We start from the raw sequence: 15,567 nt of genomic DNA, 5'->3' as shown, positions 1-15,567 counted from the left end.
GCTACTACCGATATAAACTCGTTCAGTCGACAGCAGTGTCACCTGGCGTGGAATGACTGCTAGTCAGAGGCACGCTTCCTGTGGTGAGTGTCTTCAACACGTGGCGAAACCAAGGTGAAACCACGTTCAGACATCGTGGAATTGGGTGTCCAACTATCATTACAGATGTCTGGCATCGTAGGCTGGGCACACTGATAAAACGGGACAGGTAGCGATCTGTGGCGGTACCAACAACAGAATGTAATGCTGGGCAGAGTACAAGTGAGGCTGAACGCACAGTGCACCGAACACTGTTGACGAAAAGCCTCCGTAGCCGATGATCGATGAAAATGATGATGTTGACGCCACTACATCGGCAACTATGACTGAAACGGGCACGTTACCATCAGCACTGGGCGTTGGGCAGTGGTTCAAATGGTTCAAATGGCTCTGAGCACTATAGGACTTAACGTCTGAGGTCATCAGTCCAATAGAAGCTAGAACTAGTTAAACCTAAGTAACAAGAATAACACACACATCCATGCCCGAGGCAGGATTTGAACCTGCGACCGTAGCAGTCGCACGGTTCCGGACTGAAGCGCCTAGAGCCGCACGGTCACCACGGCCGGCTTTGCGCAGTGGCAGAGCGTTGCATGGTCTGAAGAATCCCGATACCTATTTCATCATGCCGATGGGAGGGTGCGAATGCGTTCCAGGGGAACAGCCCCTTGGCACCTGTATTGCGGGACAGAGATAATCTGGTAGTGGTTCCAGTATCCTCTGGGAATCACTCGCATGGGCATCCATTAGTCCAGTGGAACGTGCTAGAACCGACGTCTGTGCCCGAGCGGTTCTAGTCGCCCCAGTCCGGAACCACGCTGCTGCTACGGTCGCAGTTGCTAATCCTGCCTCGGGTATGTATGGTGTGGATGTGTATGATGTCCTTAGGTTAGTTACGTTTAAGTAGTTCTAAGTCTAGGGGACTGATCACCTCAGATGTTAAGTCCCATAGTGCTTAGAGCCATTTGAACCATTTTGAACATGCAAGCCACTAAGACGGCCAGAAAGTATGGTAAACTGATTTGCAGAGGACCCTGTTTCCCGAAAGCAGTGGTATTTCTGAACAAAGTAATGCGCCAAGTCACTAGGACGGGAGTGCAATTCAGTGGTTCCTGGAAAACAGTGACGAATTCCCATTGATATGCTGGCCCCTCAGATCGCCATATCCGACCCCAATCGAACACATGTGATATGCAAATGTCATACCTCATCGCCCCAGTCCCCGGAATTTACGGCAATTATGTAACCTGTGTGTGTAGATGTGGTGCCCACTCCCTCCAGCGACCTACCAAGGCTTCATTTTTTTCATGCCAAGGTGTGTCGCCACTGTTATCCGTGCCAAACACGGGCATACCAGCTGTTAGGTCACAACGTTCTGGCTGATTACTGTACATATAGTTCAATAAAATATGAAAGAAGGGGGAGTGGTGAGGAAGAGAGTGGCAGGAGAGGGGAAAAGTGAAAGCGCAATGAAAGTTAAAGAAAAAAGGTGAATTACTGGTAAAATAAAGAGAGAACTATGTCAAATTATTTATCCACTATGTCACTAAAGATGTCAAAAACCATTTACAGTTGGAGTAGATTTGCTCGTGCAGGATGTTGTGCAGATTGTCCACACGATGATGGTACATTTCCTGATTACTGTACATATAGTTCAATAAAATATTAAAGAAGGGGGAGTGGTGAGGAAGGGAGTGGCAAGAGATGGGACAAGTGAAAGCGGAATGAAAGTTAAAGAAAAAAGGTGAATTACTGGTATAATAAAGAGAGAACTATGCCAAATTATTTATCCACTATGTCACTAAAGATGTCAAAAACCATTTACAGTTGGAGTGGATTTGCCCGTGCAGGATGTTGTGCAGATTGTCCACACGATGATGGTATATTTCAAGCTTCATTAGTTTATTTAAGTCTGCACCTTTCCGTATCAGGTGTAAAATGCTCATTGCTTTTTCTTTTAGATGTAGGGAACGCCTGTTGCTAGACGGATGTCTAGCGACCGCAGTGCTCTTATACGTGTGTTTCCTAAAACTAGTCCTGCAATCCCGACCCGTCTGCCTTACATGTATGCAATCACATGATCCACACGTAATTTTATAAACATTTCATTTCAGCATTTTATTAAGCTTTTGGTCGACAAAAGTACGTAAGACAGAGATAAAGCTTCTTAGGTGTTCGGAAGCGGATCTGTACTTTGGCTTTTATAGAACCTCCAGCGATTTGTCCCCAAAATTCACCTGAGAAGTAAATGGAGCATATCTGATATTATCATTTACTTAATTGAGATTGAAAGCCTATTTACTGAAAATGGCCTACCTATGTTACAAATAAACTTTTCTGTTTATCCATTGTCGACGTCTGTTTGTAAGATACTATCTGTTTCCCTGTCTACGCGATCACTAAAAAGATTCAAGGTCGCTGGCATATCTGGCATATTGAATAAGATTTGCTCGTTTGTTGGTGTTTGGGAGTCAAGAATCAGCACCAGTAATGATGTATTTGAAGTGTCCGTAATGTCCATGTGTAATATTCGCATCGTTATTGCGTTAAATATTGTGATAAAATTTTCTGCTTGTTAGTTAATGTACCCGCATTTGCCCTTGGTGATCCAACACAACGATCCATTTGGAATGTGTTAAGAATTGGACTGCTTGTGTTACTGTGTATTACGCTTTTATCAGTGTGCCACAACTATTTTAGCTACAAGTCATCTATTATTATATTTGATTCTTTTTGTGAATTATATGCACTTCATGCTGTAGCACTACATAGCGCCACTCTCGCCATATCGACGCCACATGGTATTGATAATTAATGTCTTACATGACAACCATCAACCTTTTATCAGTCTGTCTATGATCGTTACTATTACATCAAGAAACTTTTCCATCAATGTGGAACATGTGGTCCAGGGTACGAGTCTTCTAGTGACTTGAAGTTTATTTTTTGTGTGAAACTTCCTGGCAAATTAAAACTGTGTGCCGGATCGTAACTCGAACTCGGGACCTTGGCCTGCCGCGAACAAGTGCTCGATTATCCTACGTTCGTAATTCATATTTCTTTTATACAGGGTGAGTCACAAATGAGGAAAAATTTGTCGAGGACCGCATGCTTCTATGTATAACACGTCACGCACCGTAGTTAATTTCGTTCTCCCCCGTATACTTTGTACGGAAAACCATTGAACGAGATAACGACGAGCCTCATTATCAAGACATGTCATTCACCCATAGATACATGACACACCAATGAGCTGATGTGTATCTGCCAGCGTTTGAAAGATACGAGAAAGAACAAATCCCATCGTAATGTATGTGAAATTATATCAGAACTTGTGAATCACACATTGCCGGCGGTAACGCAGTGTACAGTCCCATGTTATGGAATGTGTATCCCATAAGCGGAAAGAGTGGTCAACGGCGGAAGTAAAACCGCTGCGTGCGTGTTTACGACCCCTTAGTGCTGCTCACTCTGCCCGATTCTCGCCATATCGACAGCTGCTAACGGCCGCTTCGCGGTGTTACTACAGTTCCGTGGCAAGTTTCACAAACGAGGAATACGCCGACATCCACCTCACCTACGGGCTTGCAGATGGTAGAGCTGACGTTACAAGGCAACTGTATCACGAGAGGTTTCCTAGCCGGTGCCTTCCATCCGCAAAAACATTTTACTCTATGGACAGTCACATGAGGGAGTATGGTGCATGTGTAGCACCTCCAGGATTTAGGGGTCGTGACCGACCGTCGACGTACAGTGTTACAAACTGTTACGGAAGACCGAACAATAAGCACCAGGCCTCTCGCCACTGCGGTCGGAATGTCAATCTCTGCTGTTATGCTTGTATCCCATAGAAACCATTACCATCCCTTTCGCATGAAGAAGGCACAGGCCTCATTGCCAGAAGACTACCAGAGGAAGCTGGACTTCTGCAACTTTATCCTACGGCGTCAGACCCACGACCAGCTTTTTACACGAATAGTACTGTCCACCGACAAAGCCTATTTTACGAAGAAGAGTATAGTGAATTCGCACTATTGGCACGAGTGGGCAGAAGAAAACCCCCACAGCACCATAATACGAGGGTACCAACAACAATTCGGTGTCAATATCTGGTGTGATATTAATGATTACCATCTCATTCGGCCACATGAGCTACCACGAAGGCTTAAACGAGAACGGCATCTGCGTTCCTGGATTTTACATTACCGGAATTGTTGGATGACGTCAGTCTGGCCTCTCGTGTGAACCTGTGGTACATGCATCTTGGTGCCCCTGCTCACTTCAGCGGCACAGTGCGACGCCACCTGGGCAATGTCTGGCCTTCGAAATGGATCGGTCGTGGAGGCCCTGTAGCATGGCCAGCAAGATCGCCAGCCCTCAATCGAATGGATTTATTTTTTGGGGCCATCTGAAATCTGTGATTTATGAAGGAGAGGTTGTTGATGTCAACACCATTCAACGCAGAATACAACATGCCTGTTATATTACGCAAAGGGATACAGGCATGTTGGTCGTGTTCAGCAATCCTTCCTGTGAAGGGTTCATCTATGCCATACACATCGTGGCCGTCGTTTCGAACAGTACTTATGAACCGCCACTGCAGCGTCCGGTCATGTGTTTCTATGTTAGTTTCGATTTGTACAGATATATTGTATTCGTTTGCATTAACTGCCACATGCCTTTGTAGGTTATATTTTGTATTCTGTATCTATGTACTCGTTTCTTAAAACTCAGTCTGGGACACAAAAACCAAATTATGAAACATGCATGTACAGTAGTGCAGCCGCTCCTCACATTCCTTTCCCTATTCCAACTAGCCACGATACATAATAGGGGCCAGCGTAACCGGTACGCGCTAGACGTGGGCGCTGTCATTGCTCGTAGTGTCACGCTTACCGTCGCTTGTCGCCGCATGCCTCGCCTTCTCGTGAACGGCTAGACTACCTACAACATTCGCGTGTTGTGCCCTGTTCCCGATATGTCTCTTTGCCAATGTGGGCGCACAGTAACACCTTAAAGTCCACTTCACATTTCCAGATTTTTGCCATTCAATTGCATTGTCATTTATTGACATAGGAACATGCGGAAAACGAATTTATGGTTGTAGGTCATTGTGTGACAATTTGCGGGAAATATTTTTCCTCATTTATGGCTCACCCGGTATATACAGCTGTGTATTTTTACTTTGTTTTCTGCAGACATCTGATGGTGGCAATGTCCGAAACATGTAATATTGACCCAATAAAATTAGCTTTATCCAGTCAATGTCTATGTCCTTGTCGACCTGTTCAGCATTATTTTTAGAAGAGTGCATATCCCCTTGGTGACTTCATGTCGCAGATCCCCTAATGTTTTTTGCCATCTTCTGTCTATTATTACTGTCAGCAATTTGGGGGCATCAGCTGTTAAGCTGATTAAGCAATAGTTCTGACACATATATCGCACATATATTCCCTAGCTGTCTTTGATATTTTTCCGAATGTCTGATGGTGCGTCGCCAGTCTCAGAAATCCTATACACTAACTTGGTCATTTGGTTGTCGCTTGCACTAATGAATTTAGAAATTCTGATGTAATGTTATGTGTCCGTTCCGTTATATTTTATATCTAGTTTTTCAGACCTCTTTTAAATTGTGTCTCGAATACTGGATCCTCTACTTTTTCCACATCGACGGCAATTCATTCTTCTATCACTTCATCAGATGTATCTTCTCCCTCACAAAGACCTTCAGTGTACTCTCTGCACCTGTCCGCTCTCTTCTCTACGTTTAGAAATGGAATTTGCGTTGCACTTTTAATGTAGCAGCCCTTACTTTTCCTTTCACTGAAAATTGTTTTGACTTACCTGTATGCTGAGAAAATCCTTTTGAAGATCATTTCCTTTTACATTTTTTCCCATTTTTCCTACAGTCATTTAGCCGTGATATCCATTCACTCACTATTTACTTCATTCCTGAGTAATTTTTATTGCTGTATTGTCAGTTACCAAAGATTTTACATAGATAGCTTCATAGTACCTATGATTGTCTTTCCTGAAGTGTTGGCAGAAGAGCCAACACTGTGTTGCTAGAGGAGGCCGAAACGCACGCGTTTAATTACACGCTGACTGGCGTGAGGTCTGGAACAGTTAAGGGAAATTATAGTAGCAAATAAAGTACGTAGTTGATGTAATAGTTAACTTTAATCCATAATTGGTGAACATTGGTGTGACGGTACAGGCATCACAATATATATATAGCAAAGGATTATGGCGCCTTGCTAGGTCGAAGCAAATGACGTAGCTGAAGGCTATGCTAACTATCGTCTCGGCTAATGAGAGCGTATTTGTCAGTGAACCTTTCCTAGCAAAGTCGGCTGTACAACTGGGACGAGTGCTAGGACGTCTCTCTAGACCAGCCGTGTGGTGGCGCTCGGTCTGCAATCACTGACAGTGGCGACACGTGGGTCCGACGTATACTAATGGACCGCGGCCGATTTAAAGGCTACAACCTAGCAAGTGTGGTGTCTGGCGGTGACACCACATTTCCTCCCTTGACTCTTTCACTCACGATTCATGCCTGGGAAGAATGATTGTCGGTAGACCTTTGTATTATCTCTGATTCTTCGAATTATTTCGTCGTGATCATCCAGTGGAATGTATGTGGGATGAAGTAATATGCTGTCTTACTCTTCCATGAAAGTGCCCTCTCGAAATTTCAGTAGTAAGCTTGTCCATGATGCACAGTGCCTCTCTTGTAACGTCTGCCCCTGGAGTTACCTGAGCATCTCTGTAACGCTGTGACGTAGACTAAACGATCCCTTACGAAACCGCGCTCCTCTTCATTGGGTTTCCTCTACTTTTCCTATGAATCCTACCTGATAAGGATACCATATCGATCAACAATAGTCCTGAATCGGTCGAACAAGCGCCTTATGAGCCACTTTCTTCATGTATGAGTTCCATTACGCTAACATTCTTCCTATGATCCTGTCTCCCGTTCTTCTCAGTGATGTCCATTTGTAACATGAGGTAAGGGTCAGGAAATGACATACAAAATACTTGAGGGCGGAGTAGACCGTAAAAAATGTAGGGGAATACAGAGACAGGAATACATCGAACACAAATTCAAGAACATATGGTGCAACAAGGGTGCAAATGCTAATATGAGATTAAGAGCTTGGCAGTGGGACTGTAGAATTTTTTAAAAATATCGAATCAGATATATCAATATTTAGGAAGAATGACAATAGGCTGTCGATATATCGAGAAAAGAATAGGCAAATCGATATATCGCCGGATAAATATCGACTTAATGGCTTAATTAAATGTCGACTGCTGATTGGAATTATACTCCTGGTTTAGAGTTGTATATTTAAGTGTTGGTTTATTATATATGACATCTGGCGTCTTAATCGCTGTACAGCGATTACAGTGGATCTTCTACAAAGATTTGCACTTACGTACTACGAACTCAGAAATGGGAGTGCAATCATTTCATTGGTGAACTTTTAAAGGAGCCTTTTGCACGTTGCGGACGCGAATTGTTTCGTACAAGTGTATCCACTACATTCCAAATCTGTTTTCGTTGTACGCTCCCCCCCCCCTCCCCCCCTCGCCCCCTGAAATGGTCCCATCGATTAGTACCAATTATTATTCGTGCCAGATTCAGATCCATTATATTTCTTTAGGTCATTACTTCACTGGTAAGGCTAGCAATATGCTTTTCAAATAGTTTCCCAACTCTGTTACCATTTGTATGTAGTATCGTCATGGAACTTCTAAATATGCGTTTCATCACAGACTCTGCTAAGTGAATGCTGTTCAGGAAGCGTCCCCACGGGTTGCTGATACTACTATTATTATTATTATCTGGAAACATCACGTCCATTACCGCTAAGAAAGCCGGCCGGAGTGGCCGAGCGGTTAAAGGCGCTACAGTCTGGAACCGCACGACCGCTACGGTCGCAGGTTCGAATCCTGCCTCGGGCATGGATGTGTGTGATGTCTTTAGGTTTGTTAGGTTTAAGTAGTTCTAAGTTCTAGGGGACTTATGACCACAGCAGTTGAGTCCCATAGTGCTCAGAGCCATTTGAACCATTTTTGAACCACTAAGAAAATAGTGTAATTCGAAAACGAACATTTGACACTTAGCAGTGTTGGGGGGAATCATGCAGAATAAAAGATGTAAGAGAGGTGCGTTAGGTGGAACAGCATGCTGCAACTTATGACGTGTTTATACTGCATGCGCTGTTGACCAGACAGGTACTAGTTACTAGCGCGATGGTCCTTGGTGCATATCATGACCGGGCTGGTGTTGCCGCTCGTGAATATGCTGCTAGTTAGCCTGCTCGACTCATCCAAATAAAAATGTATTTCGTCGTCTGGACCTTCGCCTTCGGGAGACATATTCTCTCTTCTCACTATCGCGTGACACAGGCCGTCTACGAGCTCGCCATACTCCAGCTAAGCGTAGCAAAGCAGGGTGTCTCGCAACGCACGGTGGCTGACGTGCTGCACGAGCGTAGGCTGCACCCTGTCATTGTCACCGTCTGAGGATGCAGTGAATGGTTCCAACAATAACAGGAAGCCTACGACGACTACAGAAACATTGTAATATTGTCGAATAAGGCAGCGTTCACTCGTGAGAGTCTCTTCAATGAGCACAATCCCCATCATTGGTGTGATGTTAAACCTCACGCCACCCCCGTCCGTGATCCCAAGTACGTCTTGGCATCAACGTCTGGGCCGGAATATTGGGAGACAGGAGTTTGTGTCCTTTCTTGCCGCGTGACCGGTTGACTGCACAAAGATGTCATGCATTCCTCTCAAGATGTCCCACTTCATGTTCGGCAGGGGCTATGGTTGCAACATGATGGTGCACCTCCACACTTGTGAAGGACTGAGCGACGGTATTTAGATAGAACATCTCGTGTGAAAATGGCTGGGACAGGATGGTCCACCTGCATGGCCTCTGCGTTTGGGATTTCTTCCTGAGGGGACACTTGGAGGAACACACGTATTCTACTCCGCCGACATCTGTGGAACATCTGATAGCGGGTGTACATGCTGCTGTAGTATCTGTGACGGCAGCCATGTTGCGAAGAGTCCAGAGCTGGATGATCTAGCAGGTAGGGCAATGTTTGGACGTTCAAGGGGTCGCTTGAGCATCTGTTCTGAGTATAACATATTGTTTTATAAACGTCATGCGGTTATTAATATAGAAATTACTATTGTCATTGGTTGCAGATATATTGCGTATGGGCAGACGTTCTCCATGTATTGTAAATTGCAAGTAGGTGTTATTTAACTATGCGATCATCTTTACCATCTCGAAATTGCTACAGTTTTTGTAGTTGTTCTGTTCTATGACAGGTCATTTGTTACAGCGGCTATTTATGACTTTTCTGATCACGATTTTGTTATGATCACAATTCCAAAACACTGTACTGCGTAAATGTCGGATATGTGTGGTATAAGAAAGGGAGTATACTACAGTGTTATATGGTAGACAGTAACAGACAAATGAAAGCAAATACGCCCCGATCCAGAATCCAACCGTCCGTCTCTTGCATACTAACCCAAAACGTTAGCCACTGCACCAACTGCAAAGAAGTACTCCAACGTGCTGACACAGGTAGTTACCGTTCATTGATTACAGCGTTGCCACAACAACAATCCTTAACGTCCCTTTACTCCGAGAGATATGCGCAGTCATACTTGTATTGCTTTTATGTGAGGAATGACGCCGCGAAGTCAGAGTGCACGACAATTTTCTTCATTCTGCATAAAAAAGCATAAAAATACAGGGTGACTATTAGTTACAAACTGCGGCATACACACGTTTTATTCAACATATAAACATCACAACAGGTATTCGGATTCAGGTTATGACATGTTCGATATCCCTGCCATCACTGGCGATCATGTGGCGCAGATGAATAGTGACATTGTGCACGACCGGCTGATGTGTTGGAACATCAATGCTGTCATTGACCTCCTGAATGGCTTATTTTCAGCTCAGCAATGGTTTTTGGGGTTACTGCTGTACGCCTTGTCTTTAATATAATCCCCACAAAAAGGGGATGAAATCATCTTCCAAAACCTTCAGGTACCGTTCGGTAATCACCGTGCCATCAAGGAATATCGCACTGATTATTCCGCGCGTGGACATTGCGCACCACACAGTTACCCGTTTAGAATGAAGAGCCTTCTCGATCACAAAATGCGGATTCTCAGTCCTCCAAATGCGCCAGTTTTGCTTGTTGACGAACCTATCCAAATGAAAGTAGGCTTCGTCGCTAAACCAAACCATACATCACATATTAATTCTCATCATATCTCGCGGCCAACCGTGTTGTTTGAACTTCCTATCGCAAACCGTTCGGAAGCTAAGACGACTTTAGTTCATATAGTTCAATAATTGCCACGCAGCAAATCCTTATAGTTCACAAATCTTGTTGATGCCTTGTTCATCTAACACAGATATAAATTTTAAGTTCCAACAATGAAAATTGTCATTGTTACCTATTTTTCTGGTTAGATACCCGAATACATCACAACTTCCGCTACAAGGTGGCAGTCGTCAGCCAGATAGCTATCTTTCAACCTGTTCAAATAACTTACGGGTTTGCTGCCGGGTGACGTCGTCGACCACCGCCGATATTTCGATAGGAACACACCCTGCCATTCACAAGGCACAAATGCAAAGAGGAAGCATTGCGCAAGAGAATTTAATACCTCGGTTCACAGAGGAGAAACAAGGAAGACACCACACACACAGAACAAGAAACCGCAGAGTCAACACACAACCAAAGAAAACCAACATCAGAAATATCGATAGTGACTATTAATCAACAGGTGAGGTGGCACTAATTCTGTCCCTTAGTTTTTTGATGAGAGACAGAGCCGGATTCCAAGGAGCATTTTAACAAAATCCACCATCTCTGTTTATAAAGTTAATTGATAGTTTGATTCCAACAGCTTCCTTAATAACACTATCCAAATAGCGGGACGTACAAGCCAGAATCTCCGTGTTGTTGTAATCAATAGGATGACCGGTGTCAAGGCAATGTTTTTCAATAGCGGATTTTCTCGGCTGCTGTAAGCGTGTGTGACGCTTATGTTTAATACGCCGGTCCTCCACAGTCCTGATTGTCTGACCAATATTCCCCTGCACATTTCTTCTTCCTTACATTTGTGACTTGAGAATGGCAGGGTGTGCTTGATTATATCAATACTTTTTGAATGCAACCCAAATGTTATAGTTAACTACAACCCTTTATTCTGCTAATTGTAAGGCTCCTTGATTTCATTCGTGGTATGGTGCTGTCGAAATATCGGAGGTAGTCGACGACGTCACCCGGGAGCGAACCCGTAAGTTATTTGAACATTCAATTCGCCGGGAAAAGTTAAGGTCTCTTCCTTCAACCTGTTTCTCATCAGATGAAAATTTGCTGCGCAGTGTCTGGGAGGTGGAAGTACCTACTAAAGGCAGCAGGGAAGCAACAGGCGCCGTCCAGGTCAGCGCTGGTCAGCTCGCCACTTTCATTCCGACTGGAACGAACAGGTAAGGGGGGGGGGGGGGGGGCGCATTGCAGGAAATGTTTTTGCCTCGCCGGGCAGACATTTGCGCTCGGCCGCTGCCCCGGATGCGCCGCCCCTGGGGGCGGCAGGCCACACCGCTGATGACGGCGTCGCGACGCCGCCGCTGATCCCACTCGAGGCGGCCAGCCACCGCTATCGATTGTGCTCGCATTGTGCCGCCGCCGGCGCCTTCATAACTCCTTCCCAGGGCTGCCACGCCGCGCCACGCCAAGCCTCCGGACTCTCTCCCCCTCTCCACCACCCACACCCCCACCCCCACCCGCCCCCGCAGGCATTGTCTGTTCGTCCGCGCAGCGATGCGGCGACGGGCCGGCGGCGGCCCGCAGCTTCGCGCCTCAGCGGCTGACGTGTTCCCGACTCCGCTGCCAACTCAGCCTTGTAGGCCGGCAGTCGAGAGCGCCTCTGCTGTCTTCGTCCTGCGCAACCCGCCGACTGTGACACTGTGCCAAGAGGAAATGCTCGCTACCTAATTGAGTGCTTCCCGGTATCAGCAGCGAACTGTCCGGAGGACGTGGCGTGGCAATGCACCGCCCAACCTTCTCCGACATTCCCTTTGCAGGCACGCTTTGTACCGCCGTCTCTTAGCGCTTTCCATTATGTTACTGCATCCTCTTCCCTTCTACTTACATCGCATTTACGCTCCCACTACGTCGGCGGTCTTCAGTGACCGAGCTTACGATCTTCTGCCATTGCTGTATTAAAGGAAACTACACTGCGCAACAACACAGTTAAAGAATCACCTTTTCAAAATCACCTAACAGTCTCCTATTGGAATGTGTAAGTTGCAGATTTAGATCAAAGATGTCTACAAATTTACATGTTATCTCTGTTGATCCGTCACGGACAGGGGACATCAGTTGGTCAAGAAATTATCGATGAAACTCGCCAACAGCTCTGTAATTGGCATGTCACTTTTTTTTTTATATTTTGAACTACCTGTTTCGGCATTCCACTATGCCATCTTCAGCTCCCATGTGCACCAATAAAAAATAAACTATTTTCTCATACAGTGCCACATACTGCTTGATGTCATGAATTCAAAACCGTATCCCAGGTGCTTTATTCGAAGACTTGATCGTAACTGAGCATACCTGGAATCCAAGAACATTCTGGGACTGCAGGTGGGCTCAGTTGCAATCAGGTCCTCGAATGAATCACCTGGGATACGGTTCTGAATTCGCGAATATATGGCGCTGTGTGGCAATATTATTTTTGAGATATGCATATGGGACCTGAAGATGGCATAGTGCAATGCTGCAACTGGTAGTCGAAACTGTGCTGGTGTAAGCTGTCGCCAGCACACCACTCGGCAAAAATGTAGCAAGAAGATCGATAGTAGGCGCTGGATAAAGAACGATCTATTAGGACGGCGGTCAAAGACAGACTCACAAGCAGCACACCACCAACGCCTTCTCTACTGCAAATATTTAGATCGCCGCCGCAGACCGGAGGGCAGTCTCAGTCACTAGCTCAGGTGGTGGTGGTGGTGGTTAGCGTTTAACGTCCCGTCGACAACGAGGTCATTAGAGACGGAGCGCAAGCTCGGGTTAGGGAAGGATTGGGAAGGAAATCGGCCGTGCCCTTTCAAAGGAACCATCTCGGCATTCGCCTGAAACGATTTAGGGAAATCACGGAAAACCTAAATCAGGATGGCCGGAGACGGGATTGAACCGTCGTCCTCCCGAATGCGAGTCCAGTGTGCTAACCACTGCGCCACCTCGCTCGGTACGAGCTCAGTCTGAGTCTGTCAGTCAAGAGCTCAGTCTCTATCTCAGCTACTCAGTCACTGGCGAACTAACTCCCACTCCATGTTGGTGTCTGTCGGCACATAGCTACCAGATCAGTGCACACAGCGGGACTTTTAATTTCCCTATAGCGATACTAAATTTTGTCGGAATCTGTCGCCGAGCGGTTCTAGGCGCTTCAGACCGGAACCGCGCGCCTGCTACGGTCGCAGGTTCGAATCCTGCCTCTACATCTACATCTACATACATACTCCACACCCACCATACGGTGCGTTGAGGAGGGTACCTCGTACCACAACTAGAACCTTCTCTCCCTGTTCCAAAGAGAACAAAGGAAAAATGACTGCCTATATACCTCTGTACGAGCCCTAATCTCTCTTATCTTATCTTTGTGGTATTTCCGTGAAATAAAAGTTAGCGGCAGTAAAATTGTACTGCAGTCAGCCTCAAATGCTGGTTCTCTAAATTTCCTCAGTAGCGAGTCACGAAAAGAACGCCTCGTTCCCTCTAAAGACTCCCACCCGAGTTCCTGAAGCATTTCCGTAACACTCGCGTGATGATCCACCCTACCAGTAACAAATGTAGCAGCCCGCTTCTGAATTGCTTCAGCGTCCTCCCTAAATCCGACCTAATAAGGATCCCAAACGCTCGAGCAGTACTCAAGAATATGTCGTATTAGTATTTTATAAGCGGTCTCCTTTACAGATGAACCACATCTTCCCAAAATTCTACCAATGAACCGAAGACGACTATCCGCCAACCCCACAACTGCCATTACATGCTTGTCCCACCTCATATCGCTCTGCAATGTTACCGCCAAATATATAATCCACGTGATTGTGTCAAGCACTACACTACTAATGGAGTATTCAAACGTTACGGGATTCTTTTTCCTATTCATCTGCATTAATTTACATTTATCTATATTTAGAGTTAGCTGCCATTCTTTACATCAATCACAAATCCTGTCGAAGTCATCTTGTATCCTCCTACAGTCACTCAACGATGACACCTTCCCGTACACCACAGCATCATCAGAAAACAGCCGCACATTGCTATCCACCCATCCAAAAGATCATTTATGTAGATAGAAAACAACAGCGGACCTACCACACTTCCCTGGGGCACTCCAGATGATACCCTCACCTCCGATGAACACTCACCATCGAGGGCAACGTACTGGGTTCTATTACCTAACAAGTTTTCGAGCCACTCACGTATTTGGGAACCAATCCCATATGCTCGTACCTTAGTTAGGAGTCTGCAGTGGGGCACCGAGTCAAACGCTTTCCGGAAGTCAAAGAATATGGCATCCGTCTGATACCCTTCATCCATGGTTCGAGAGATATCATGTGAAAAAAGAGCGAGTTGCGTTTCGTAGGAGCGATTTTTTTCTAAAGCCGTGCTGATGCATGGACTGCTACTTCTCTGTCTCAAGGAAATTCATTATATACGAACTGTGAATATGTTCGAGAATCCTGCAACAAACTGATGTTAAGGATATTGGTCTGTAATTTTGAAGATCCGTCCTTCTACTCTTCTTATATACAGGCGTCAGCTGCGTCCTTTTCTAGCCGCTGGGGACTTTACGTTGGGCAAGAGATTCGCGATAAATGCAAGCTAAGTAAGGAGCCAATGCAGTAGAGTACTCTCTGTAAAAGCGAATTGGAATCCCATCAGGACCTGGCGATTTATTTGTTTTCAACCCATTGAGCTGCTTCTCACCCCCCGGGATTTCCATCACTACGTCTCCCATAAGGGAATATGTACGGGACTCAAACGGCGTTATATTTGCACGATCCTCCTGCGTGAAAGATTTCTTAAATGCTAAATTTAAAATTTCAGCTTTCGTTTTGCTGTCTTCCGTTGCCAGGCCAAGATGATCAGTGAGCCTTCACCCGCATCTCGTGGTCGTGCGGTAGCGTTCTCGCTTCCCACGCCCGGGTCCCCGGGTTCGATTCCCGGCGGGGTCAGGGATTTTCTCTGCCTCGTGATGGCTGGGTGTTGTGTGATGTCCTTAGGTTAGTTAGGTTCAAGTAGTTCTAAGTTCTAGGGGACTGATGACCTCAGATGATAAGTCCCACAGTGTTCAGAGCCATTTGAACCATTTATGATGGAAGCCTTCGACCCGCTTACCGATTTTACGTAAGCCCAAAATTCCCTTGGGTTTTCATCAAGATCTTTTGATAAGGTATGATGG

At 45.6% G+C, this 15,567-nt stretch overlaps 1 protein-coding gene across 1 annotated transcript in view; it reads left to right on the top strand.

Moving 5' to 3' along the window:
* The window catches only part of LOC124796165, a 44,535-nt gene extending 32,567 nt beyond the window's left edge, over window positions 1-11,968 (top strand). Inside the window, exons 2-3 of the mRNA XM_047260256.1 lie at window positions 11,461-11,584; window positions 11,641-11,968. Of these exons, the coding sequence (XP_047116212.1) occupies window positions 11,461-11,584; window positions 11,641-11,968 (452 nt within the window). The remainder of the gene's footprint in view (window positions 1-11,460; window positions 11,585-11,640) is intronic.
* Window positions 11,969-15,567: the final 3,599 nt, after the last annotated feature.

The sequence above is a fragment of the Schistocerca piceifrons genome, chromosome 4 (genome assembly GCF_021461385.2).
Source record: "Schistocerca piceifrons isolate TAMUIC-IGC-003096 chromosome 4, iqSchPice1.1, whole genome shotgun sequence".
Lineage (NCBI taxonomy): Eukaryota > Metazoa > Arthropoda > Insecta > Orthoptera > Acrididae > Schistocerca > Schistocerca piceifrons.
Note: the sequence above shows the minus strand (reverse complement) of the source record. Positions and strands in the feature narration are given on the sequence as shown.